Source organism: Schistocerca serialis, chromosome 7, assembly GCF_023864345.2.
Source record: "Schistocerca serialis cubense isolate TAMUIC-IGC-003099 chromosome 7, iqSchSeri2.2, whole genome shotgun sequence".
Classification (NCBI taxonomy): Eukaryota; Metazoa; Arthropoda; class Insecta; order Orthoptera; family Acrididae; genus Schistocerca; species Schistocerca serialis.
In genome coordinates, this window is record NC_064644.1 from 182,687,078 (window position 1) to 182,714,408 (window position 27,331).

Here is a 27,331-nt window from a genome sequence, read left to right on the forward strand (position 1 = left end):
ATGTATTTTACAGCAGGCATGATGGTTCGTGAAATAGTACACACACTATTCAGTTGTCATATAGTCATTTTTTCTTCTCATTTCATCTCTACATCTACATCTATGTACATACTCCCCAAGCCACCGAACAGTTCGTGGCGGAGAGGACCCTGTACCGCAATTAGTCGTTTCCTTTCCTGTTCCACTCACAGATAATACGAAGGAGAAATGACACTCTATATGACTCCATATGACCCCTAATTTTTTTGTATCTTGTCTTTGTGGATCCTATGCGAAATGTGTGTTGGTGACAGTAGGATTGTCTGCAGTCAGCTTCAAATGTGGCTCCTCTAAATTTTCTCAGTAGTGTTCTTTGAAATGAATGTCTTCTTCCCTCCATGGATTCCCACTTGAGCTCCTGAAGCGTATCTGTAACACTTACATGCTGATAGAATAACACTTGCATGATGATTGAACTTACCGGTAACAAATCTAGCAACTTACCTCTGAATTGCTTCGATGTTGTCATTCAGTCCAACCTGGTGCGGCTCCCAAACACTCGAGCAGTACTCAAGAATAGGTCACACTAGCATCCTATATGTGGTCTCCTTTACAGATGAACTACACTTTCCTAAAATTCTCCCAATAAATTGAAGTCAGCGATTAGCAGAAATTATATTAAATGCTTGTCTAAAAATTATGGTGAGCAATTAGTTCAGGAGCCTGCTCAAAGTGTAAATGGTTGTGAAAATATACTTGATCTCAACAAATAAGTCTGAGCAAATAGGGAGCATCATGACAGATACAGGAATTAGTGACCACAAGATCGTTGTCACAAGACAGACCACTGAAACATCAAAATCCACCAAAAGTAAATGCAAAATACATCTATTTAAAAAAGCAGATAAAAATTCGCTTGTAATCTTCATATGAGACAGCTTTCACTCTTTCCTAACTATGTAAGTGTGGACATGATGTGGTATAAGTTCAAAGAAATAGTATCTGAGGCATTTGAGAGATTTTCACCAAATAAATTAATAGAAAATGGTGCTGATTGCCCATAATACACAAAATGGGTCAATAACTGTTGCAGAACCAATGATGGTGAATGTTGTACTGAAGCTCAAAACTTAGCATGGATTTCAATGCAAGATGCTTTTAATAGCTTCCACAGTGAAACTCTGTCCTGAAATCTGACAGATAATCTGAAGAGATTCTGGTCATATGTAAAATATACCAGTGGCAAGACACAATCAATATCTTCACTGCACGATTCCAATGGTAATATAAATATTCTAGAATTCAAATTGAGAAAAACTGAGTAACTTAGAAGTAGATATTTTTGGTGTAGCAAAGCAGTTTAAATCATTTACTAAAGGCAAGTCTTACATTCCAGATAGCATACCAGTAAGATAGCTTTCAGAGTATGCTGATACAGCAGCCTCATACTTAGAAATCATATACAACCGCTCACACCGACCAAGGTGGCGCAGTGGTCAGCACACTGGACTCACATTCAGGAGGACGACAGTTCAATCCTGCGTCCGGCCATCCTGATTTAGGTTTTCCGTGATTTACCTATATCGCTTCAGGCAAATGCCGGGATGGGTGCTTTGAAAGGGCATGCTCGACTTCCTTCCTCATCCTCCCATAATCCAATGAGACTGATGACCTCGCTGTTTGGTCTCTTCCACCAAATCAGCCAACCAACTGCTCACTTGACGAGAGATCCATACCAAAAGACTGGGAAGTTGCACAGGTCACACCAGTACTCAACAAAGGAAATAGGAGTAATCTGCTAAATTATAGACCCATATCACTGACACTGATTTGCAGTAGAATTCTGGGAACATCTTCTGTGTTTGAACAATATGAATTACCTCAAAGGGAACAGCCATTTTATAAACGGTCAGCATGGTTTCAGAAAATTTCATTCTTGTGAAACACGGCTAGCTCTTTATGCACATGAAATAATGAGTGCTATCAGCAGTGGATCTCAAATTGATTCCATATGTCTATATTTCTAGATTTCTGGAAGGCTTTTGACACCGTTCCTCACAAGAGACTTCTAGTCAAACTGCGTGTCAATGGAATATTGCTTCAGCTGTGTGACTGGATCTGAGATTTCCTCTTAGAAAGGCCACAGAATGCAGTAATCAATGGAAAATCATTGATTAAAACAAAAGTGATAAACAACATTCCCCAAGGAAGTGTTTTAGGCCCTTGCTGTTTTTAATGTATATAAATGATTTAGGAGGTAAGCTGAACATTCCAGTTAGATTATTTGCAGATGATACTGTCATTTACCATCGAATAAAGTCATAAGAAGATCAAAACTAATTATAAAATGATTTAGACAAAGTATCTCTTTGATGTGAAAGATTGCAACTGACAATCAATAATGAGAAGTATGAGGTCATCCAAATGAGTACTAAAAGGAATTCATTAAATTTCAGTGACATGATACATCACACAAATCTAAAGGCTGTCAGGGATTACAATTACAACAATTTAAATTGGAACAATTATGAAGATAATGCTGTGGGTGACGTCTAACACAAGGAAGATGCAGCAAATCCACTGAAGAGATATCCTACACTACATTTGTCTGTCCACTGATAGAATACTGCTGTGTGGTGTGAGATGAGATCCTTACCAGATAAGATTGCCAGAGAATCAATAAAGTTCAAAGAAGGGCAGCTTATTTTATATTATTATGAAATACTCTTGAGAGTGTCTTGGATATAATATGCAAGCTGGAGTGGCAGTCATTAAAACAAAGCTGTTTTCATTGTAACAAGGTCTTTTCATGAAATTTCAGTCTTCAACTTTCTCCTCCAAATTCAAAGATATTCTGTTGATGCCCATCTGCACAGGGAGATATGATTATCATATAAAATAAGAGAAATTGGAGATCACACGGAAAGATGTAAGTATTCATTTTTCCCATGCACTGTTAGAGAGTGGAATGATAGCGAATAGTCTGAAAGTGGTTCAAAGAACCCACTGCCAGGCACTTAAAGTTGAATTGCAGAGTGGTAATGTAGATGTAGATATTCACAGGTGCATTCTCAGTGCCACTTTACTCTTCTGATCCTCTGACTTGTTTTGCAGTTGCAATCACTTCATTTCATATGTCTGTACCATTTCTCCCTTATCCCTGCCTTTACTTGAAATATGTACCTCCTTCTCATAGATTTCTGTTTATCATTATCATCATCATCAGCATCTGTTACTTCAGTATTACTGTTGGAAATAACTTACACCATAAATGTGGAGTGATCCACCATCTTATATCAGTTTCATGAGAGATAGTTGTAAATTTTTAAATGTCATGTGTAAAATTCAGGCTGTGACCATGAAGCTTTGTGATGGTGTTAAATGCACCTCTACATATTCAGCCTTCAGTACAAAATTTTTTTCTCATGAATGGATGACTTGATGGAGCCCTTGGTTATTGATATCTGCATCTTGGCTGTTCAGGAATTGTTTCATCTTGAAAATCAGCTTGTTGTCATTCTGGATATGCCTGCCACACAACAGTTTCTTCATCCAAGCAGAAAGGAAGAAGTCACTGTGTGCCATGTCTGGAGAAATTGGAAGCTGAAGAAAAATTAGATAGCTCAAATAAGCAGCATGTGTGACTGTGTAGTGTGCAGATCATGCTAGAATGTTGAAGTGGAAAAGCACCACCTTGGACAGCTTTCTGCAACACTTCATTATGACAGTCTCCTGTTATCTTATCAGATGATGTTGGTAGTATGCTCCTGTGATAGTTTCTTTTATGAGCATAATCTGTTAGCACCATGCCGTGGTAGTCCCAAAAAACACTCTGCATCACATTACTTGATGGTAATTGGGTCTTTTGTCTTACGTGGTGGTGGTGAATCCACGTGTTTTCACATCTTTTAGCTCCTTAGTTTCGTTGTCGTCTATGATAATTGGTTGGTTACAGAAGTCATTTGGCTTGGTCTGATACAGCTGCAACATTCCCTCTTTGGCGTCAGTTTGGTGTGCTTACTGAATGGGTGTAAGCAGTCCCAGAAGCCTGTGGGTAACGGCTTTCAAAATTTCAATATGTTGTAAATTGCTTCATGACTGATTTTCACTTTTCCACTACTGCCTCAATTGTGATACTCAATTCATCAGACACCAGGACCTCCTCTTCTCTTGCAATTTCTAGTGTTCACAGAGAAATGATCTGCCACATAGCTCATCATTATGACATATCTGTTCCTCGTAACCACTGTGTCGTATGACGGTGCATTGTTGCTGTGCAGTCAGCACGGATTATTGTGGTATTGCTCCCCTTCAGATGGAGAAAACTAATTATTGCATGATACCATATTTTTGTGGTGTGTTGTGTCGTTTTGTTTTGGCTCCTATGACAGCATGCTGTGGTAGCGTGGCATGGGATTTCATTATGTACAAGGGCTGCAAAATACGCCTACAAACAAGCAAAAAATTAAGTATGTAACTTCATTCTTTTAAAAGTAATAATTAAATATTTGCGACTGGCCCTCATGTAAAAGTGGTCTTTGAATTCAAAAGCTTCAGTTATTTTCTGTTACATGTATGTGGTGTGTTCATTGCTTGTAACTCTTATTAACATGCTAAGCGATTTTTTTTTATTGATCTTCTGGTCTTACTATCTGCTGCCCATAAAGCAGGGATGGCCAAGAATTCAGCTGTTGAATCATGTTCTGGCTTGCATGTCATAACCCTCAGCCTAACTGCACACTTTCCCCACTGCCGCACCATGCTGTCTGAACTTGAAGATGGTGGAAACTGCTAATGTGCTGTATTTAAGAAGTGGCAATGGAGTAACACTGCGCGAGACTTGATTTCATATTTCTCAACAACATAGAGCACAGACGAGACAAGTTTTCATTATTATTTAACTATTTTTGGTGCATGAAGATATAATTTTTATCTGGTACAAACTGTCACCATACAAACAGATGCAGACAGTTTCAAAGATTTTTGCACACAGTCTTCCACATAATTGTGGCTTATTTAGTTTCATAATTAAAAAAATGTTGTCACACATGCATGTTGATCAAAATATTGTAGCACTTTTGCAGTCTCATTATGGAGATGTGGAAACTCTAGCTGAGAAAAATAATGTATATGACCTGGACAGTTTTGATATAAAAGTATTTGTTTTTAAAACAGAAATTGCATTGCACATCAATCAGTTATGTCTGCACATGATGGGGTTGCTTTCAACTGAAAAGGCAAATGGTCTCAAACGCAGGTGTAAGACTGACAGTGTTTCAAAATGTTTGAAAAACTATCCTTGTAATTTTTTCAAGGCCACACTAAGTATATCAAACTTCGCATTTTCTTTAATGCCAGTGAACTTAGCCAACTCGATTGTGTTTTTTGTCAGAATTTTCCCCTTTGACAATGTGATTTTCTTTTTAATGCATTCCCATCAAGTCAGAAAAAAGTTCTTTGTAACCTTGCAGTGTCTCACTGTGGGTACTGTGTAATTAACTCCTCTTAAAGTGTGAGGTCTGTAATCCATTCAGGATGTTCTAATGTTTGTTCCTATACTCCTTTTTCCTTCATAAATTCAACAATAGTGGGTTCAAAATCAAAAAATTGCTTCAGGCATGCCGTTTGACTTAACCAACATACTTTTGCTGTTATATATAAAGTCTCCATTCTCCTCATTCAAGTCCACTGAAAACTGTTGCAACTGACATGAAATAATGAGTGTGACTTCAGAAACTTTACTATGCATATCAACAATTTCATCATGCCTGCAAATTTAGTGCAAACTGCTTCTTGATGTGCAGAACAATGAATCCCATGTGTTGATCATTGTAATTTGTTGCTCTTTCTTTGTCAACTAAATCTCTAAATCCTTTCTGCTTGGTGCTGTACTATAGTTTTACAGCAAATTTGCGTAGCCGTCATTTATGCAACTGCATAATATATATTGAGAATTCTCATCCTTTGTTTCTATCATTCCCATTGATTTTTCCAGGCTTTTCATGATAGAGCACTGGACTACCTCTTTTTGTGTAAGCAGCAACTGGACCTGTGAATGCCCTTCCTATCATGCTACAAATAGCAAACGATAAGCAGTGCTGACTCCATGATTCTGTGAAACTGAAAAGAGTTCTGCCAACCGAAAAATGCTGCAGAACAAACTAAATGAAATTTTCAGATGTACCAAGTACTTCTGAGAAGGACTGATCAAACCTGAGAAAGCCTGAACCTTGGCCTCCACATGCATCATACATTGTGCTCCTGTGTGGTTTGGTACACCATGACCAACCCTGCCATAATGTAATATCAGTGTCAAGAAAAAAACAAACAAACGTACTTAATTTTGAAATATGAAATGATTTGCATAAGTGCCAAGAAGCAAGCAGCAGTTAATGGAGCAAGTTTAATTATCCATTCATCGTGTAATGGAGATGATGTGCAGTCCATAGGCATATAAAAGCTGTAACATGACAGATGAGCTTATGAACTTAATTTCTTCTCCAGAGTCATACTGTGCATAAAGTTTCACCATTCTCACATGGGTCATGTTGGTTGGACCACATTGAACAAGCAAAATAGAAAGGAGTGATGAAGGGAGGGGAGGGGCAAGGGCTGAAAGAATGCAGGACAGCAGAAGAAGGAAATAGTTACTTTATATAGCATTAGGCAGAGCTGGAGCAGGCTTGGGTAGGGGTGTGTTTCTTGTGGTGACTTGGGAAAAGAGGAGTGGGCATTAAGGAAGAGTTGCAGGATAGGAAAGAGGAAAATCATTGAAAGAGAACAGTATAAAGATTCTTTGACTCATAAATCTCTGAATCAGATTAAAATGGAGCCAGAGTAAAGAAGTTCATTAGAATTGGAGAGAAAAGGAGTATGGGAACAGGAGACAGGGGCTGAGGAGGTTGAGGTGCAGGGACTAATAGAGACTGAGGCCAGGGAGATTGTGGTTGTAAACTACTTATTTGAGGGGCAATTCTCGCCCATGCTATTTAAAGAAGCAGTAACGTTTTTCTAGTGTGGTATGTGAGGGGCATGGGGGTGGAGGAGGAACGATGGCTTGAGATGTAAATCAGCTGTTAAAGTTGACCATGTTGTATTCACTGGCATCATCTGCTTTTAGGGAGTCAAACTTGTCCTTGCTAGGTTGACCACCCAGTTGCTGAGTACATCTCATGGCAGTCTTAGTGGTAATTGGGCCAATAACACATATTTTGATCCTGCAATCCCACTGACCTCAGTATCTTTAATTCAGTGTCTTCTATTCATCACTGTCTTGTTTTACCCCCCACCCACACCCCCATCTTCTCTGCCCTTTTCACAGTGTGCAACATGCCATCACTTCTGTTTACACCCAAATGAGCTTTTGTTGGTGCCATACTTCTCTCCCACTTCTTGTTGTCCCTTCCTTTCCTAGTTCTTACCTCTCCCTTCCATTTCTTCTTCCCCTTTACTTTGTTCATCTCATCCACTTCAACTGACAGGACTTCTACCTTAATGTAGCTACAGACTGTTCAACTGTGGTAGTATATGTACTCTGAAGAAGACTGAAAGTTCCCAAACTCCAGTTTTCCGGGTATTGTTAAAGTACAAATGTACTGTTCAGGGCCCTCTGTCATTGGTGACTGAGTGCTTTTCATTGTTTAAATTGAATCTTATTGAAATAACTATGAAGTTAATTTAAAATTTTAAACTGTGATTGTTAGCATTTTGTGACAGTATTTTGGACAAACATGTATTCTGACTTGTATATACAATCTTGTGTCTTTCCATGAAAATGTTTTTGTATTTTTAAATCACTTTCATAAATTAATCAGCCAGTTTATCCCAGTACTAACAGTTTGGCAAATTACATAAAAATGAAATTTCAAACAATGAAAGGTAACTGAAATAGCTGTATCTAATGCAAAAATGTGCACTTATAGGTGACAGTAATGCCGAGAGCAAGAATGTATGAGATTCTCTACCTCATTTTTACCAGGAGAATGCAGGCTGAAGTGGATAGTGTGTAAGTGTGCTGGAAGGAAATCTTACCATACTTTCGAGAAAGGTGTGTAAATTACCAAGTGCAGATCGACTGCTACATACAGCAGTTCATAGAATAAAGATGCATCCATTAATGGACAAATTGAAGAAGGAGAAGAATAAGTACACATTTTAAGAGCAGTGTGGTAATTTATCATGAATAGAAAAAAAAAGGCAGCAGATGAAATTGGAAATTCGTAGGAGTTAATGAAACATGTCTGAAGATAGAAAATTCACCGTGTTTGAGAGAACTGACAAGATAGAAAACATTTAGTCAGATCTGTGCATGCATAGATGGCTGATGAAAGGTAAAATAAAAAAATACAAGACCAGTGAAAGAGCAGGAGAAAAGAGAAAAATTAAGAGAGGAGAAAGAGGGAAATAAGACAGATGAAGAAAGAAGTAAATGATATTATCATAGGAAGACAAAGAAGGGCATTATTTGAACATATTTCTCCCTAGATAATTCTTCAAATGGAAGATATTTTTTTAATTTGTGGATAAAGGGGTTATTCCTCTCCGTAAATACAAATAATTAGTTGTTATTTATTATTATCTCAAAACTAACAAATACTTAGACTACAACAACATTTACTTGGTGTATTTTCTGATCAGCACTGTCACCTATAAGTGTTTGTTCCTGAGCTTTCTGTTGGATAAATACATAATTAATGCATGTTTAGGTGGTATGACTTGATGGCTTAGTGGGTAAGTGCCAGACTAAAAACAGAAAGGCCATGAACTTTGTTCTCAGTAAGTCCTAGAATTTTTCTGTCACTTACCATTTATTTCCCCCTCTGGAAATTATTTGTACATGTGAAAAATACCACTTTGCACCTATGTTGGGAGTCCATATTAAACTACAGGTACCATTATGACAAACTGGGAAAGTCAGTTCAGAAGCCATAAGAATACTTTCTTCATTAAGATGCCCAGTTAAACACTGTGGCATCCAAAACCAACCACAGCTTTATTTACTTTACGTAATAATAAGCATAACATAGATGAATGGCTTTGACAGTTAACACTACCAATGCAGCACAATTCAAGTGACCCCTGCATTTGGCAGTACTTCCTCTCCTTCCCATTGTGGAAGCACTGTGTGTAACTAGGAAAAGATGAAAATGCAGCCGACAGAGACAAACTGAACTGACTTCCTCAGTTGTACCAAGATTTCTAAAGTTAATGGATGTGGATCGGCTTCATATAACAACGCAGTTCTTTCCTGTCTCTACTGCTTCAAAATGAGTAAACAGAATAAGGCCGTGATGGCTGGTAATAGTCAACATTCTTTAAATCTAAAGTCTCTTAAAACTGTCATAAGCAACTTAGATAAAAATGATTCACCATCATCACTGTTTCTACTCAACTGTAAGTTTTTCAGACTTGAAACTGAAAGTCCAAACAGCGAATGTATTGTGGCTATTTATAAGTAAGGGTTGCTCACCTAAGATGGTTTGAATTATTGGACGTGCTAATTCAGTGTTGAAGTTTTTGAGCCACTTGAAATGAAAACGAGATGAACAAGCTGCTGAAGAGTATTGTGCTTACACTAAGGAGGTAAACAAGGTCAAAGAAGACTCACATTTACAAATAATGATGAATCGTCCAATTATGTTTTGTGAGATACATTTGACAGTGATCTTGCTAAGTTTTTGTATCCATTCCATGATTTTCTTGAATGCTATTCAAGACCAACTTTTTATTGAAATGCCTCTTCTTCATCTGCACATGTCCTACATTGGTGCAGGATTGGCACGGCTAATTTAAGGGGTGGCCAGATGCCCTTCCTGTCACCATCCTATTACGCCATGGGATGGAATATGTGTATCCCAAGTGGCTACATGTAGTGTTATTCATGTCAAAGTGAGCAAAAGTGTGTAACTGTTTGCAAAATCATGTAACTGAGGTGGGACTGGAGCACCAATCCTGTATCTCACCAGGTGAGATGTGGAAAACAGCCCAAAAAACCGTATCGAGGTTGGTCGGCACACCGACCTTCATCATTAATTCACCAGGCAGATTTGGTCTGTGGCTTGCACACCTCCCTGCCCAGCTTTAACCTGCCCCAGCTTTAACATGCCCAGCTATCTGAGCGGCTCTTTTTACTGAAATGCTAAACAATTTAAACATTTCAGATTAGACATAATTGGCTGAAGGACACTTACCAGAAAAATAAACATTTCCATCAGGAACAAGTTGCAGTAAAAAAATATTATTGTAAGATGAAGAATATAGAGGGTGGACCATTTTAATCTGTAATGTGGAATAAGTCAAGATAGAGATGAAATACAGCAAAATGTGTTACTTAAAAATTGTAGGTGGAAAAGAGGGTCACACTTTGCTGCTAATGGCCATGTCCTTGAATGTGATTTTCAAGGCGATTTTTTAAAATGGGAACCCTAATGTCTGATTTACGATTTGAAAAGAGCAGCAGATTTACGTATAAAATGATGTTATTCGAGATCATGGCAAGGTTCAATCAAGGTCAAAAAAGCAAATATGCTTTTAGTTCTAGTAGAGATTAATTCAGAATAGAGGAGGGGTACAGCAAAATACAATGTTAGATGCAAACAGGAAGGGGTATAAGGGTCACATATCATTACCATTAACCATGATTTTAAAGGTAATTATCAAACATCATTCGAAGACTGGGTTTTGTTTGGTGGAAATCCCCATTTGTGACATCGAATTTGGAAAGACCAAACAGAGATTTGAACTTCAAGTTGTAATTAACATGTTTATTGGCAAAAATAAATACATCACAGTGTATAAATGTTGCTGTGGCATTTGCAAGACAGAACAAACATAAATAAAAAGTAGATCATTTGTTTACAAGTCGTTGAATGAGTCCTCTTGCCTCTCGTATCTCAGGATCCCCTTTCAGTTTGTATCTAGCATTATATTTTGCTGTATCCCTCCACTATTCTAAATTAATCCCTACGAGAACTAAAAACATATTTGCATATTTGACCTTTATTGTGTGAACTATGACCTTGAATGATGTATCATTTTATATGTAAAATTTGCAGCTCTTTTCAAATATTGTGTTAAATATTAGGGTTCCCATTAAAAAAATCACTTTAACTTCCAAACCATCTTGAAAATCACATACAAGGTCACAGCTGGTAGTAGCAATGCATGACCCTCTTTGCCACCTACAACTTAATGTCTAAAACATTTTGCTATGTCTCATCTCCATCCCGAGTTACTCCCCATTATGGATTAAAAAGGTCCACACTGGTATATATGTACAATTTTTGCCACCTGGTTAAGCTGTAAAATTAGTTTTTTGGGTTATGATCCATCGAACTGATAACCTTGTTAGACATCCAAAACATAAGCATGGCGGAGAATTTCTGGAACTCATATCTACATTGTGAAGTCACAATGCTAGATGAAATTCACAGAGAATCAAGTTTAGACCCAGAAAGAGTTATTGCAACTGTAACTTATAATAGAAGCAATTTTGTAAAAGTATTAAAAGAGTTTGTTGTCTCTGTCAGTAGTTAAGTGGAGTCAGAGAAAGATTTGACAGATGAAGATGATGATCACGACTGTGATGAAGACGGTCATCTAGAAGTGTTGGAGTATTTCCATTTCAGTGAAAGTGCAGATATCACAGAATATGGCATCCAGTTGCCAGAACGCTTTCCTTGTGCTGCACATACACTAAATTTGTGTGATTCCCCAAGTGATACTAATATCCTGAAAATGGAGAATATATATAGCATAATTTGAAGTACATCCCAAAACAAGACAAAAATGTAAAGCTTTGTGAAATCCAGCTAGACGTGGAAAACCATGTGAAATAATTGAAAGTGATTTAGGACAAACTTGGACCAGCCATAGCATTAAAAGGTTGAATACTGTGTACAAATTTATTTGATATGAGGTGGGTTGATGCAGTTACATAGAGTTTTGGGTTTCAAAAATTTTGTAAGCAGAACTGAGCATGAATGCATAAAAGAGGTTGTAATGTGTTCGGGCACTATTGTTCAAGCTGTGGTATACTGCAGGACATATTATGGACTTCTCGTTCCATGCTTTGTGATTCTACATGAAAGGATGCAAAGACTTTTTTCATCTTTCTGTACCAATGGGAGAACATACAGCTGTTGCAGCACTGTCTTTCACACTGTTTAAAAATAAGTTGTTCACCTGCATTAATTGTCCCTGATCAAGGGAGACTTTCAACAAACTTCAAACATATAGTACTCAAGAAGTGTTGCAGGAATTGGGTGACGATTCTGAAAATGAAAGTGTGACAGAAAAAGAAAATTAGTTTCTCAAATTTGAATCAGATTCATGAGCTGAAACCGACAGGGAACCACAGCAAAGTTATTCACCAAAAACTAGAGCAGAACTTATGATTTTTCAAACTTTTGCTGAAGAAGATCTTGATTGAAGTCTGTGGTTATCCTGAAATAAAGACAGTTTTCAGAAGATCTAATCTTATATAATTATTTGTTAAAAAATTATCTTTTATTCATGCTCCCCTTTCTTCATAAATATTGAATAAATATTTTTATTTGTGTAAGTGAGTAGTCATTCAAATAAATATTTTTATCTGTTGTTCACAAATAATAATTTTTATTTGTACTCATTATTCCTCATTTGCATGGATTTTGTCCAGCTCTGTTTGAGACAGTAATTAGCTCACTTGGAAAAGGTGGTGAAGTAAGAAGTTGTTGGTTATTTAAAGACACCATCCCAACATTGGCCTGAAGTGATTTTGGGGCATCTCTGTAACTAGTCTGAGATCTGAGTGTTGCTCTCTCTTGGCTGAGAGTCCAATTTATTAACTATACTTGGAGTTACAAACAATAGCATGCAATTCAGACTTGTTCTTCACACCTATTTCATGCATGCATTCTCTTACAGCTGTGTATGTTGTAGGCAATTCAAGTGTTAAACATGATCGTAGCAAGTTATTTAGTAAATTTTTATTCTATTTGTTGTGAATTATCATTACTGATGGTGGTGGTAAGCAACAAATTCTACATTAGTGAGAGAAATAATTTGCAGGATACACGATTCTTTTTAGTGCAAAACGTGTGTGAATTTACCAGAAGTGTCACTTTGAACCAGCAACAATGCGTACCTTGTCCATGCCTTGACCTGAGCCAAGTGCCATCATTTGTGAACTATAGAGTGCAATCTCATTCAGTCTATTGCCTGCAGGATTTTGTGGTGCTTGTATTGGGAGTTTTGTATCCCATCAACATGTGTGTGATATTTTTACGATAAAAATAGCTAAGCCTCACTATGCTCTCGCTACTATGGGAAAAAGAATGAAAATATTGTTAACTGTTGTCTTGGTCACGAAGAATGAAATTAATCTCATATAGCATAATTATTCCTGAAGTTAAGAGCTGTATTTTTCATTTGCTTCCCCCCCCCCCCCCCTTCTTCTTCCTAGTCACCATCCACCTCTAACCACCCCCCCTCCCGCCCCCCTCAACTTTCCCTCTGTCATGTGTATAAACTGAAACAGACATTTACATGTTTAGTATGATGTCCTTTCATTTTAGTAAAATGTTGCAAAACTGTTGCTTTCCTACACCCTCAAATGTCCCACCATTTCCATTATCTTTTCTAAGTAAAATTATCCTGAATTGATGTTAAATTTATTTATTAAATGTGAAAAGGATAATACTGAAATGTTGTTTATATTGCAGTGTGAGAGATATGGAAAGCGTTGTGTCAACTCAAAGCCCCAAAAGTAAGCAACTAGACTGGTTAGGACAAGTGAGACCTTTGGCGTTGGCACTGATTCTTCCTCTAATACGAAGAGCTCTCGGATCTCGTGTATTGTTGTTGGGAGTCAGTTTAGGTGCTTCAAAGACTTGGAACCCAAGGCAGAAGCCACCTCTTGATGAACCTCATCTGGTGTTTGGATTGAGGCTTAACCCATCACATGCTTACAGTATCCTTGACAGAGGTCCTGAAGCTAATGTTCCAGAGGTAATGTCAGCACATTATGTATTAAGGTTAAACTTTTATTCATTCACTTTTATTTTAGGGACAGAATGAAAGGATTGAGGTATAGGAACAAAAATAATCTCTTTATTGTACTTCATTGAAATTTTATGAAATTATCAACTTGTGTTCTTGTCACTTAACTCAGTTTATGTTCATTGGTACAAGGCAAACTCCAATAGTTAAATTTTTCCTCATTAAATATTTAAGTCTTGTAAATGTTCAAGGCTAACATAAAAACAAGAAAGAAAGTTAATTCAAATAAGCGAGTGTAAAATATGTTCTCTTAGTTATGTAATCAAATCTGGCATGTGTTTACATTAGCAAAACATATAGTGCAATCTTACTATTACACTTGTCAAGGGCTTTTTAAAAAAATGTGTAAAATGCAGCAAAAATTAAAAGGTGGGAAATTTTTTTAATTGAATAATTGGTGTATGGAATCCCTCTCCCCTATGGTATATGTACATAATATGCACCAAAATATTCTTCAGAGACTTGTTTATTATCTGATGAAGGTTTTCTGAAGTTGGCACTATGTTTAGTCACTGATGTGATATCTCCTGGCACTTTGGCACAGCAAATCACACTAAAAGTAATGAGTTTTGGAGAGAGACAAACAGTCGTAAACTGAGGAGTAGCCATGTTGATGTAACTTTTTATGAAGCTATTGTGCCATATAATTTTCATATTTATACTTGTGTACTGTGAAAATATGCAGTTTAAGTGTTGTGCCATATTGAAGATCTCTCCAAAACCCATCATTTTAGTGCAATTTATTCTGCTAAAGTGTTGAGCAAAGCAATGTCAGTGGCCTATTGCCACAAATTGTTCTGACGTTTACCGATTCAGATCCGCTAAGTAGAGCTCCCACTGCTTGAAAATTAAAAAAAATAACTGCATAACATTTGCACCACAACAGTGTCATTTTATGCCAGTTGTGCCAGTTTTTTTCCATGAACATTGTTTCGTAAAATGGGAAATCGTGGGTTAATTATAGATATGTTTCTTAGGCAGAAGATTTCAGAAAATTCTGGGGCAGCAAATCAGAATTGCGGCGTTTCCAAGATGGAGGCATTGCAGAAGCAGTTGTATGGAAAAAAGGTGCTACATTGTCTGACAAAAGAGTTATTTGCCGCCTCATTGTTGAACATATTTTGAATATGCATCTTCAGATTGATCCAACTTCAAGCATTACTTATATAGCAGACCAAGTGGAGTCTGTTTTACAGTCACGGAAGGTAAGGACAATTTACTGGGATTTTCTTATATTCCTCATAATTATAATTACATTGTTATTACTTTTACTTCCATGAAAATGGAACTAAACTTTAATAATGATAACAAAATAGTTCTGACAAAACATTTAACACAAGAAATAGAAAAGATTGTATTTTATTTTCACCGTTAACGTGTACAATTAAGTATGTCATGGTGACTTATCACATTAATCATATTGTTGCCATGTATTGGTTTATCTTGATCTCTCAGCTGAGCTGTAAACTTGTAACATGCTGTTTCTCTGGTCATTTTCAGTTGGTTTCATTTCTGTCTTGTTCTACAAGGCTTGTTTATTATGCCTCAAAACTTGTGGGTTGTTAAACTCTTAGGTGTGCCTGTTGTTTCAGGCAGTGTGTGCCAATAAGAATCAGGCAAACCATGTAAAATGTCTCTGCTTAACTGTTGTGCATTTGTAACTAATGATGTGACTTAATTGGCATAATGATTAGGACACTGGAGTCACATTTGGGTGGAGTGGCATTCAGATCCCCTGTCTTGCCATCCAGATTTGTTTTCTGTGATTTCCATTAATTGGTTTAGGGCAATGTCTAGATGGTTTCCTAAAAAAGGATGTGGCTAATTTACTTCCCCATCAGTTTCCTATCTGAGCTCGCACATACACTCCTGGAAATTGAAATAAGAACACCGTGAATTCATTGTCCCAGGAAGGGGAAACTTTATTGACACATTCCTGGGGTCAGATACATCACATGATCACACTGACAGAACCACGGGCACATAGACACAGGCAACAGAGCATGCACAATGTCGGCACTAGTACAGTGTATATCCACCTTTCGCAGCAATGCAGGCTGCTATTCTCCCATGGAGACGATCGTAGAGATGCTGGATGTAGTCCTGTGGAACGGCTTGCCATGCCATTTCCACCTGGCGCCTCAGTTGGACCAGCGTTCGTGCTGGACGTGCAGACCGCGTGAGACGACGCTTCATCCAGTCCCAAACATGCTCAATGGGGGACAGATCCGGAGATCTTGCTGGCCAGGGTAGTTGACTTACACCTTCTAGAGCACGTTGGGTGGCACGGGATACATGCGGACGTGCATTGTGCTGTTGGAACAGCAAGTTCCCTTGCCGGTCTAGGAATGGTAGAACGATGGGTTCGATGACGTTTTGGATGTACCGTGCACTATTCAGTGTCCCCTCGACGATCACCAGTGGTGTACGGCCAGTGTAGGAGATCGCTCCCCACACCATGATGCCGGGTGTTGGCCCTGTGTGCCTCGGTCGCGTGCAGTCCTGATTGTGGCACTCACCTGCATGGCGCCAAACACGCATACGACCATCATTGGCACCAAGGCAGAAGCGACTCTCATCGCTGAAGACGACACGTCTCCATTCGTCCCTCCATTCGCGCCTGTCGCGACACCACTGGAGGCGGGCTGCACGATGTTGGGGCGTGAGCGGAAGACGGCCTAACGGTGTGTGGGACCGTAGCCCAGCTTCATGGAGACGGTTGCGAATGGTCCTCGCCGATACCCCAGGAGCAACAGTGTCCCTAATTTGCTGGGAAGTGGCGGTGCGGTCCCCTACGGCAATGCGTAGGATCCTATGGTCTTGGCGTGCATCCGTGCGTCGCTGCGGTCCGGTCCCAGGTCGACGGGCACGTGCACCTTCCGCCGACCACTGACGACAACATCGATGTACTGTGGAGACCTCACGCCCCACGTGTTGAGCAATTCGGCGGTACGTCCACCCGGCCTCCCGCATGCCCACTATACGCCCTCGCTCAAAGTCCGTCAACTGCACATACGATTCACGTCCACGCTGTCGCGGCATGCTACCAGTGTTAAAGACTGCGATGGAGCTCCGTATGCCACGGCAAACTGGCTGACACTGACGGCGGCGGTGCACAAATGCTGCGCAGCTAGCGCCATTCGACGGCCAACACCGCGGTTCCTGGTGTGTCCGCTGTGCCGTGCGTGTGATCATTGCTTGCACAGCCCTCTCGCAGTGTCCGGAGCAAGTATGGTGGGTCTGACACACCGGTGTCAATGTGTTCTTTTTTCCATTTCCAGGAGTGTATTTTGACAAAATAATAAATAGTAATGCTGAACTGAACTGTTATGTACTTTCTGCTTTCTCACTCAGTTTGTGTGGTCGTGGAATGATAGATGCTGAACACTATTCACTGTACTGACTGTGCAGTACACTGTAATAACGTGTTGTTAGAAAATGCACTGTTATCCAGTTGCACACTTCACTTGATTGATGTGTAAAAGGAAATTTAAGATTTGTTTATATAAGTGTCGAGTCTTTAACAAAAAATTCTATCATTATTGACAAAAAAATACCTTTGCCAGTCCAGCTTCCAGGGTATAATTAAGCTTCTTGGAATGGGCACTAAGTTATCATTTTAACTTATTTTTAAATATATGGTCACTAATGAGGCATTTTGTTAAATATACTTTTTTAAATTTTTAGAGTGCATTGTGCATATCTTATGAAGATCTCTATAAATAACTGCTTTCACAGATCAAACCTGCTGAATTTGAATATGGTACAGGTGAGGAGGCAACCCTAGCAGTGCTCTCTTCGTATGATGGACTCACAAAACAGCTTCGACAGTTGAAAGATTTGCCTCTGGAAATAAGCACTGTGCAGGGCAACTCAGCTGTATTTCGTTACTGTGAGGTAAATTTTTCAATTATATGAATCTTCAAGTTGAATGTGAAATTGTGTCATTAAGATTTAGTATTAGTTTGCAGTAGGTGCACCAGAACAAAGATGTGAAATAACAGTGTTATGCTGTTTATAATTTCTCACAGATTTATTGCCTATCATTCCATCCAGTACCAGTAGTGTGCAGTTTGAGCTGGATAACACTTGCAACTATCCAGTTCTCAGGATCTCACTGCCCCTTTATGCATTAAAATAAATTTGCTATAATTAATTGTGCTCCCCCTCAGGGGTGTAAATGATCTATTGTGAAATACAGTGACTAAATTTTGCAGTATGAAGAAATATTTATTAATGATATTCTGTCAGCTTCATAGGAGTATTAAGTGTTGTTGATTATCATCTTGTTGATTGCATATATTCAGCATTAACAGTATAAATTGTCTAATAATGTTTATGTAGTTATATTGATTAAGGTTTGTGGTGCAGTTGTTAAAGTGCAGATAATTATTTAAAACAATATACAATGATGATTCCATTTGGTATTAGAAAGCAAAAAGTTGACTGAATGTAGGGAAGAAAGAAAATCATTCTCTTCATTTAGAAGATAGGCTTATTATTGAATGATGCAAAGAGATCCATCCCATGTGTTCTATCTTTTGATTAATAATCATTTAAGTGCTTTTTACCCCCTCCCCTCCAATCTAAGTTCTGTCATTAGTTTCATGTTATTTTGCACCTTGATTGCTATGTCTTTATGTTACAGGTTTTCCCTCCACTTTCTACAACACACAAGTTACAACGAAGTACTTGTGCTGACCGCTCCTTGTGTTATATTTTTCTTGAAGATTCACCACATAAGCATATTCCACGATGGGTACTACCTGTTGAAGGTATGAGTTGTGATTCTGTCTGGAGTTGTAATTTTTAGCTTGTGGCATTAACACATTTTTGAATCAAAATAATCTTATTAATAGAAACAATGACAATACAGTTTTTCCTTAGTAAGTACTTTTTTTGCACAATCAAAGTGATAAATTTGAAATTCTAGCTGCTTGCATTTTATCATGACACTGAATTGCATTATTTCAGTGGAGTAATATATTGTGGAGTACACTTGGTTTTGTGACAGTTTTGCATTAAATTTAATTGCTGACATGGTTCCTTTGAAAGAATGTCATCCAGTTCCTGTCACTGTTGTACCCAATTTCAAGAAAGATTTGTAAGTGGTATAGAAAGAGGAAAGTGCTAGTTCCAGATTTAATTATTTATTTATTTTACAATTTTGAGTCCTCTAACTGGTTTGATGTGACTTGTAATGAATTCCTCTGCTGTGTTACTCTCTTCATCTTAGAGTAGCACTTGCACCCTATATCCTTAATTATTTGTTGGTTATATTCCAATCTCTGTCTTCCTCTGCAGTTTTGATGTCTACAGGTCATTCTGGTACCAAGGAAATTTTCTGTGGTGTCTTAAAAAGTGTCATATCATCATGTCCCATCTTCTTACCAGTATTTTCTACACATTCCTTTCTTTGCCTGTTCTGCAGAGAACCCCCTCAGTCCATAGCTTGCCACTCTATCTAATTTTCAATATAATTACATAACATTGCATCTCAGATGCCTTGTTCTCTGCTTTCCTGGTGTCCGCAGTCTGTCAATTTTGGTCAGAACACTGTCTTTGCCATTGCTAATCCACTTGTTATGTCCCCCTTTCTTTGTACATGATATGTTATTTTGCATCCTAGGTACCTGAATTACTCAGCTTCATCCAGTTCATGGTCACCAGTTTTGATATTTAATGTATTGCTAATATCATTTCTGTTACTCCTTATTACTTTCATCTTTCTTCAGTTTACTCTCAATCTGTATTCTTTACTTATTAGATTTTCCATTCCCATCAACACATTCTGTAATTCTTCTTCACTTTCACTGAGGATGTCAGTGTTATCAGTTAATCTCATCATTGATATCCTTTTACCCTGAATTTCAGTCCCACCCTTGAAACTTTCTTTTATTTTTGTCATTGTTTATTCAGTGTTCAGATTAAACAGTAGGAGAGAAGCACAGCATTCCTACCTGACACTACTGTTAGTCTGAACACTTCATTCATTGACTGCCATTCTTTTGTTCTCTCTTGGTTCTTGTGTGTATTGTATTGTATATTTCCTGTAGCTAAGCTACTGTTTTTCTCAGGATTTCCAACATCTTGCACCGAACAGTGGAAAGTTCAGGATGGAATAACAGCAGTATTATGAAAGCCCGAGCTCTTGGCCAGCCAAATGGCCTTATTTGGAAGGCGCACAGCCACTGTGAATGTCTGTGTGTGATTTTGTGTGTGTGTGTGTGTGTGTGTGTGTGTGTGTGTGTGTGTTTCCAAAAGCTTAAATTTTTGCAGTCTTATCTCTGTGCCTGTCTGCAACTCAGTGCCACCTGTATGTGATGAATAGCCTGTCCTTTTCATATCATCTTGCACTATTTTACTTTTTTTTTTTTTGTTTCTGTGTCAACAAATCCAGCAAACGTGTCTTGATTTTTCTGAAGTCCCCCTTCCATTATCAAGTGTAACAGCAGAACTGGTCTCTTTACCTGTCCTGAAGAGAAACTTGCGATTCTGTAATGGCTTCTCGATTTCCTTTTCCATTCTTCTGTGTATTATTTTTGTCAACAACCTAAGTGCTTGAGTTTTCAGGTTACTGTGTGATAATTCTCTCACTTACCTGTATCTGCTATCTTTGGAATTTTGTGGATGATATTTTTCTGAAATTCTGATGGCATGTGTCTGGTCTCACAGATTTTACATACCAACTTGAATAGTCATTTGTTTTAGAAATTCCAAAGGAACATTGTGTATCCCTTTTGCCTTATTTGATTGCAAGTCTTCCAAAACTCTATTTAAGTTAGACCATAATTCTCTATCACCTGTATCGCCCATTCTCAACTCCCATTTCTTCTTCTATCATGTCACCAGACAAGTCCTCCTCCTCGTAGAGACCTTCAGTGTACTCTTTCTACCTAAGCCCTCTCTCATCTGTTTTCAATGTCCGGCTCTGTAGCTGAGCAGTCGGCACAGCTGACTGCCATGCAGGGGGCCTGGGTTTGATTCCCGGCTGGGTTGGAGGTTTTCTCCACTCCGGGCTGGATGTTGTGTTTTCCTCAACATCATCAATATGCAAACCACGAACATGCCATCAACTAAAAGGACTTGCACTAGATGCCCGAACTACACCAGATGAGGTGCTTCGGTCAGTAATGCCGCATGATCGTTTCATTTCAACAGTGGAATTCTTGTCATACTCTCAGTGTTGATGCCATTGATTTTAATTTCACAGAAGTTTGTTTTTACTTTTCTGTATGCTGTATCAGTCGTGATGACCATTTCTTTTTCAATTTCATCACATTTTTCGTGGAGGCACATTGTCTTAGCTTTCATTTCTAAGTGATATATATTGTGTGGACTTTCTTTCACTGAACATTTTTGTATCACTTCATTTAGTTGAATTAAAATATTTTATCTGTTACCCAAGTTTATTCACATTTATCTTCCTTGGACTGATGATAGTGTGTCCAACTTCTGTGATCGCCACCTTTGGAGAGATCCATTTCTCTTCAACTGGACGGTCCATTGTGGTATTCAGTATTTCAATATTTACAGCCTTAGAGAACCTCAAACACATCTCATTAGTCGTCAGTATTTCTGTACCCCACTTCTTTCCACACTGATTTTGCTGGACTATTCTCTTATTTCTGGACTATTCTCTTAAATTTCAGCCTACTCTTCATCATTACTAAATTGTGAACGGAGTCCATATCTGCTCCTGGGTATGTCTAACAATCCAGTATCTTTGTTGCACCATAATGTATTCCAGCTGAAATCTTCCTGTGTCTCCAGGCCTTTTCCTAATAAACCACCTCCTCTTTTCATTTTTGTGTAGTGTACTCACTACTACTAACCAAAATTTATTGCAGAACTCAATTAGCCCTTCTGCTCTCTTATTCCTACTACCAAGCCCATATTCTCCTATATCTTCCTCTTTCCCTTCCATTCCCTTCCCTTTCCCTACTATCATGTTCTAATCCCCTATGATTATTAGATTACTATCTCCCTTTATATACTGAATTACCTATGAAGTACACTTATATACTTTCTCTACTTCTTCATCTTCTGCTTGTGACGTAGGCATGTGTACCTGCACTATTGCTGTTGGCATCAGTTTGCTGTCGATTCTGATGAGAACATCATTAAACTGTTCACAATAGCTCAGTCTCAGTCCTATCCTTCTGTTTGAAATAAAGAAGAGTAATGGATGTTCCTGGATTGAGCAATAGGAAAATAAGAGAAAGGCAACCGTTCACCTATAGCAGATAGATATGTTGAGCACAGAAACATATAACAGCATTCACACTATCTTTCAAGCACTAACTCTTTTTCTAACAACATTACACACATTCACACACACACACACACACACACATACACACACACACAAAAAAAAAAAAACCAAAAACCCAAATGCACACTCTCGTGGGCTTCACAGGTCTCAATGAATCATATTCTCATTTACCATTTATTCCTGCTGTTGATGTTACCCTGTATTTGTCTGACCAGAAGTCCTTATATTCTTTCAATTGCACTTCACTGAACACCCCCCCCCCCCCCCCTCTCAAATCAATCCCACCCACCCAAAAAATAAAAGGAAAGAAATCTTGGAAGACAGCAGTTAAGTAATAGGCTGTAAAGAGCATGGATTCAAAACAAGGGGCATCCTAGGGTAACATGTTTAATGCCTCATTGTTTCAGTTGACAGCACAATCATATTCAGTGTATCTATTGTGTCTTGCAGTACTCATTTTAAACAATTGTGTATATGATTTGTCCTTTTTCAATGCAGTTAACTCCTTGTGTAGTTAGGTGGAATACTTATGCTTCCTTCAAACCATTATTCTTGATAATCTTATATGTATCTTCAAAATATACTTTTGTTAAGTAATTACTATTCCCTTATTTACAGCTGTGCCATTTGCAGAGTGCATTAAAGAGGGTAGTAAGTGTGCTTTTAATCAGTTTGTATGTTGTTATGTGACTGATGAATTATAATTTTATGTAAAACTAAAAGTTTATTTCATCTGTCCTTGAGAAACTTCACTTAATGAATATTCATGGCTGTATTTCTTAATACTGCATTGTAGTGTGAGGAACTGAAGAAGAGTTTTTTGTTCTCAGTGGTCATTATATTGGCAGCAAGTGGAAAATGGCCAAATGACATAGAAGCTGTTCGCCGTATTCGAGCTGCTTTTAACATTAAAATATCTCAGTGCCTTCATGACCAGTTTAATTTAGCAGCACAACCATATCAGGATTATGTTGACATACTCAAGGTACTGCTCAGATGTCTATCTCTTTGTTTTATCGTTCAAGAATTTGAATGTAAAAATATGTGAGAAAGAAAGTTGCTACTCACTTTTAGTTAGTTAGTTAGTTAGTTAGTTATTTAGCTTAGTTAGTTAGTTTGTGTGTGTGTGTGTGTGTGTGTGTGTGTGTGTGTGTGTGTGTGCGGGCGGGCAGGCAGGCGCTCATGCGCGTATGTGCATATGTGTATGTGTATGTGTGTCTGTTGTTGATGAAGGCCATAATGGCCAAAAGCTTTAATTGTGCGAGTCTTTTTGTTGTATCTATCTGCAACCCAGAATCTCCTTTATATGATGAGTAGCAACTTCCTTCTCATATCTTAGTTTTATCTTTGTACTTTTTGAGTTTATTTTTGTGCTTTTTGATTAGTGTTTCATTTTTTGTGTTCCATGTTTTGTTCGTATTTTCTATGCTGATATGTCAAAGTTGTCAAGCCATTATGCTGTGAAAATGATGTCTGAATTTGCTGTTGGGATAGCATAAATCTGCTTATTCATTCTCATTAGCCCGGGTGCTATGGCACTACATTGTTTTATGCGAATATTGTTAAATCGCGCTCTGTTTCCCTTAATGAAACAGGTCGGTGTACTTGTCTATTACACATTTTCACAAAATTCTTGTAGCATAACTGTAGTATCTTGAGGCACAACTTCAAGAATATAAATTAATGAATGATACAACTATATCTCCTCAAATGGACGTAAAAAGACCCATGAAACTTTGGGAAAATTTGGCAAACAGTATACAGTTGCAGATATGGTGTTTAACTCTTCTTTAAGATCTAGTCTGTGTGCATGGAAATGAACAGCATAGCTAATGATTTATAGTCAGTTAGCCTTCTCAACTGATGAAACAACAATGGCTGGAATTGTTCTTAGCTACAGCACTGAATCCTTCCTTTTCCTCTCTTTTATCAATTGGAATAATTAAATTCAGGTTGTTAGCTTCACGATTCCTCAGAAGATGAGACTATGTTTTTTCAACCTTATTTGCTCTCTGATCACCATGCAAAATCCCGGATCTGTCCAGTAATTGGAATTTACTAACCATGTGCAGATCCCATTTGCTTATCCTACTAACACACTGACAATTTCTACACATCCACAAACATAAAATTAAAATTTTTGAAAAACTGAAGCAACTCTTAAGACTTGCAGCCAAAATGTACTTTTCTCTTTACACAATATTTTGACAAGTCCAGTAGTTGCTGTCATCATGTGCTGAGTATGGGTTTCATTGTGTGTTGTTTGGCCTGCAACTAATTTGATACAACTAAGACAACTACAGTATATAAACTGTCAAAGAAGGTGTTAAAACTGAAATGACAACACACTTGCAAATCCAAAAATCAATTTACTAAGAAAACCTCAAGGGCCGAGCAATTTCTTCAAAATGTTTTAGTTGATTCTTGATGACACTTAACCTTTTCAAGATGACACACTTTACTTTAAACCAGATGCTGTTGATTTACAGTTTTGTACTTTGTAATATCTTAATTCAAGAGCAGTGCAACTACAATTAGTAGTTGCTTCTAGCTTTCCTAATACTTGCTCAATATATTCTGTTTCCTTTGTGATTCTGAGGTGACAAGACTCATCTGCAGATCGAGATGCTTCTTAGTAGGTTACATCTAGTTTTGGTGCATAGTAAATCATCCAGCATTTAAATCTTCTGTCACTGTGTATATCATGGACATTTTCCTTGATCTGCCTTCCCTCCTAGTATTCCTGGTGGAGAGAAATCTAATAAACCTTTAATTTTTTTAACTATCTACTGCTTTTTTCATACTTAGTAAGTTTATTTATGTACACCATGGAAAGAAAATGTCACATTTCTCCTTCTTCTTCTTCCTCTACTCGTAGTACTACTACTACTATTACTACTACTACTACTACTACTGCCACTACTGCTGCTGCTGCTGCTACTACTACTACTACTACTACTACTGCTGCTGATTTGTTCATGCTTTGTAAATAAAGTAAATGATTACATATGTAATCATGAGTATCTGCACAAAGCATAGCTTAGTTGTCTGAATTTTATGTGCAATAGAATATTTAAGTTTTTTTATTATATAACTTTAATTTTTTACTATTTGATTTTTTTGCAGAATTGGAATAAACTTGTAATTCAAAGAGAAGTTCACATAACTTCAATAATGTGTCTTTAATTTTTTTCCAGGATGGTTTTGTGTTTAGACTTCGTATAGCTTGCACTAGAGAAATAGCATTGTTAAAAGAAATGACCACACCACTTGGAGTAAGAAAGTACAGAGACACTCCACAGTCGTTAGCACTTGAAAAGAAAGTTGTTCACTCACCAAAATTGACAAGTGCATTGCATGGGTAATGTATATTAAGAGTAATCTTTTTAATTTATTCATACAAAACACTTTGGAATTGTAAGTTTTTTTTGACTTGATAAGAACTATGGTATCTAAGGTACAAATAACACTTGTATAGGTTTCTGTTACAGCTTTAGATAATTGTGTGTTATTGGTTTTGTTATGTTGTGCTTTAGTATTTCTCTTCCGTACAAACTAGAGACCTGGAATTTAATCATCAGTTGGCTCCATGATTTTTTGTGGCAAAAAATAGGATCCCCCCCACCCTCTCTCTCTTTCTCTCTCTGTCTCTCTCTCTCTTTCTCATGTGGTATGGCCATGGCTTAATCTGACATGAACTTAACTACCCGGACAGTTATAAGACAACTTGCAGTTAAACATAAATTCAAAACTACAGTGCACCTCGTACTTAACACATATTCAATGTACACTGCCAGAGATGAATGTATCAATAATCTAGAGGAAAAGACATTAGTACTAAATGAGGATTGCACTTTTAACCTTTGGATTTATCATTTTTTTCCATTTGCCAAATTTACTGCAAGGGAAAAGGGCTAACTCAGATCATGATTGCTGTTCTGCCATAAATTGTAGGATTTCTGTAACGTAATTCAATTATTTGAAAAAAGAGCATGTAAGGCTTCCTGCAGTGCAGTAGCTAGTAAAGACTTGTTGCCATAAACATTTTGATTGTCAGTTGCTCTACTCGGAATTTCCAGCATAAGTGGCACATGACTAAAATAATAAATATGGTTGTTTAATGTAACTCGGAGTCAGACTAGTTTCAAAATGTTACCAAGAAGGTGCACTTCCTTGACTCTGTGCGACTTACTGCCATTCTTATTTCTCCAGCCCATATAGTTTATGGTACTCATTCAAAATTTTATGAGTGAAAAGCAATAAATATGTTTGAATGCATGAATAGCTATTGCAATAGGCCAGGTAAAGTGTCACCAAGACTCAACTCATTTATTAAATAAAACACTTTAGTCAAGTACAACAAAATTCATGTTCTCAGAATAGGTCAGTTCCTTACTTTGCTGAGCCCTTCCTACATCCACTGTATGACTTCACATCCACCTAACACAGTGGGTACGTTTATTAACGTGTATCTGTGTCCAAGTTGGTGTATTATCTGAAGTATAACCCCACTTTTACATCCCTGGAATTATTATCTTCCCACTGTTTATGACATTTTTTATCGATCTCTAAAAATTCTCTGTGTTCAGAATGTTAATTCCACTTGCTTCTGCATCATCATAACATCTATTTCCCACCATTTACACTTAATGAATCAATGTTAATGGAGAAAAGGAAAAAAAGAAAAAGTGTAATTGAGATACACTAAAACAGAAAAAGTGCCAGACCACAAAGAAATAATCCAAATGGTACAGTAATTTTTAGATGTGAGGTACATGTCCAGACAAACAGAAAGTTGGATGATTTATTTAAGAGAAAGAGCTTCACAAATTTAGCAAGTCGATAAAGTGTTAGTCCACTTCTGGCCCTTATGCAAGCAGTTATTTGTCTTGTCAGGACCACTTTGGCTGTCATCCATGACACACTGATAGCACAGTATTGTGTCGATGGTATTCTGCAAATAGTTTTGTTGCCCTTCATGGCAAGCCATCTTGGGCTTACATTTCAGCAAGGTAAGGTCCACCTGCACACGGTGAG

At 37.7% G+C, this 27,331-nt stretch overlaps 1 protein-coding gene across 1 annotated transcript in view; it reads left to right on the forward strand.

The window, feature by feature from the left end:
- Window positions 1-27,331, forward strand: part of LOC126412463 (nucleolar protein 6) — a 141,243-nt gene that overhangs the window by 85,617 nt on the left and 28,295 nt on the right. Inside the window, exons 11-16 of the mRNA XM_050082074.1 lie at window positions 13,683-13,968; window positions 14,997-15,224; window positions 17,758-17,916; window positions 18,668-18,794; window positions 23,125-23,279; window positions 25,492-25,655. Of these exons, the coding sequence (XP_049938031.1) occupies window positions 13,683-13,968; window positions 14,997-15,224; window positions 17,758-17,916; window positions 18,668-18,794; window positions 23,125-23,279; window positions 25,492-25,655 (1,119 nt within the window). The remainder of the gene's footprint in view (window positions 1-13,682; window positions 13,969-14,996; window positions 15,225-17,757; window positions 17,917-18,667; window positions 18,795-23,124; window positions 23,280-25,491; window positions 25,656-27,331) is intronic.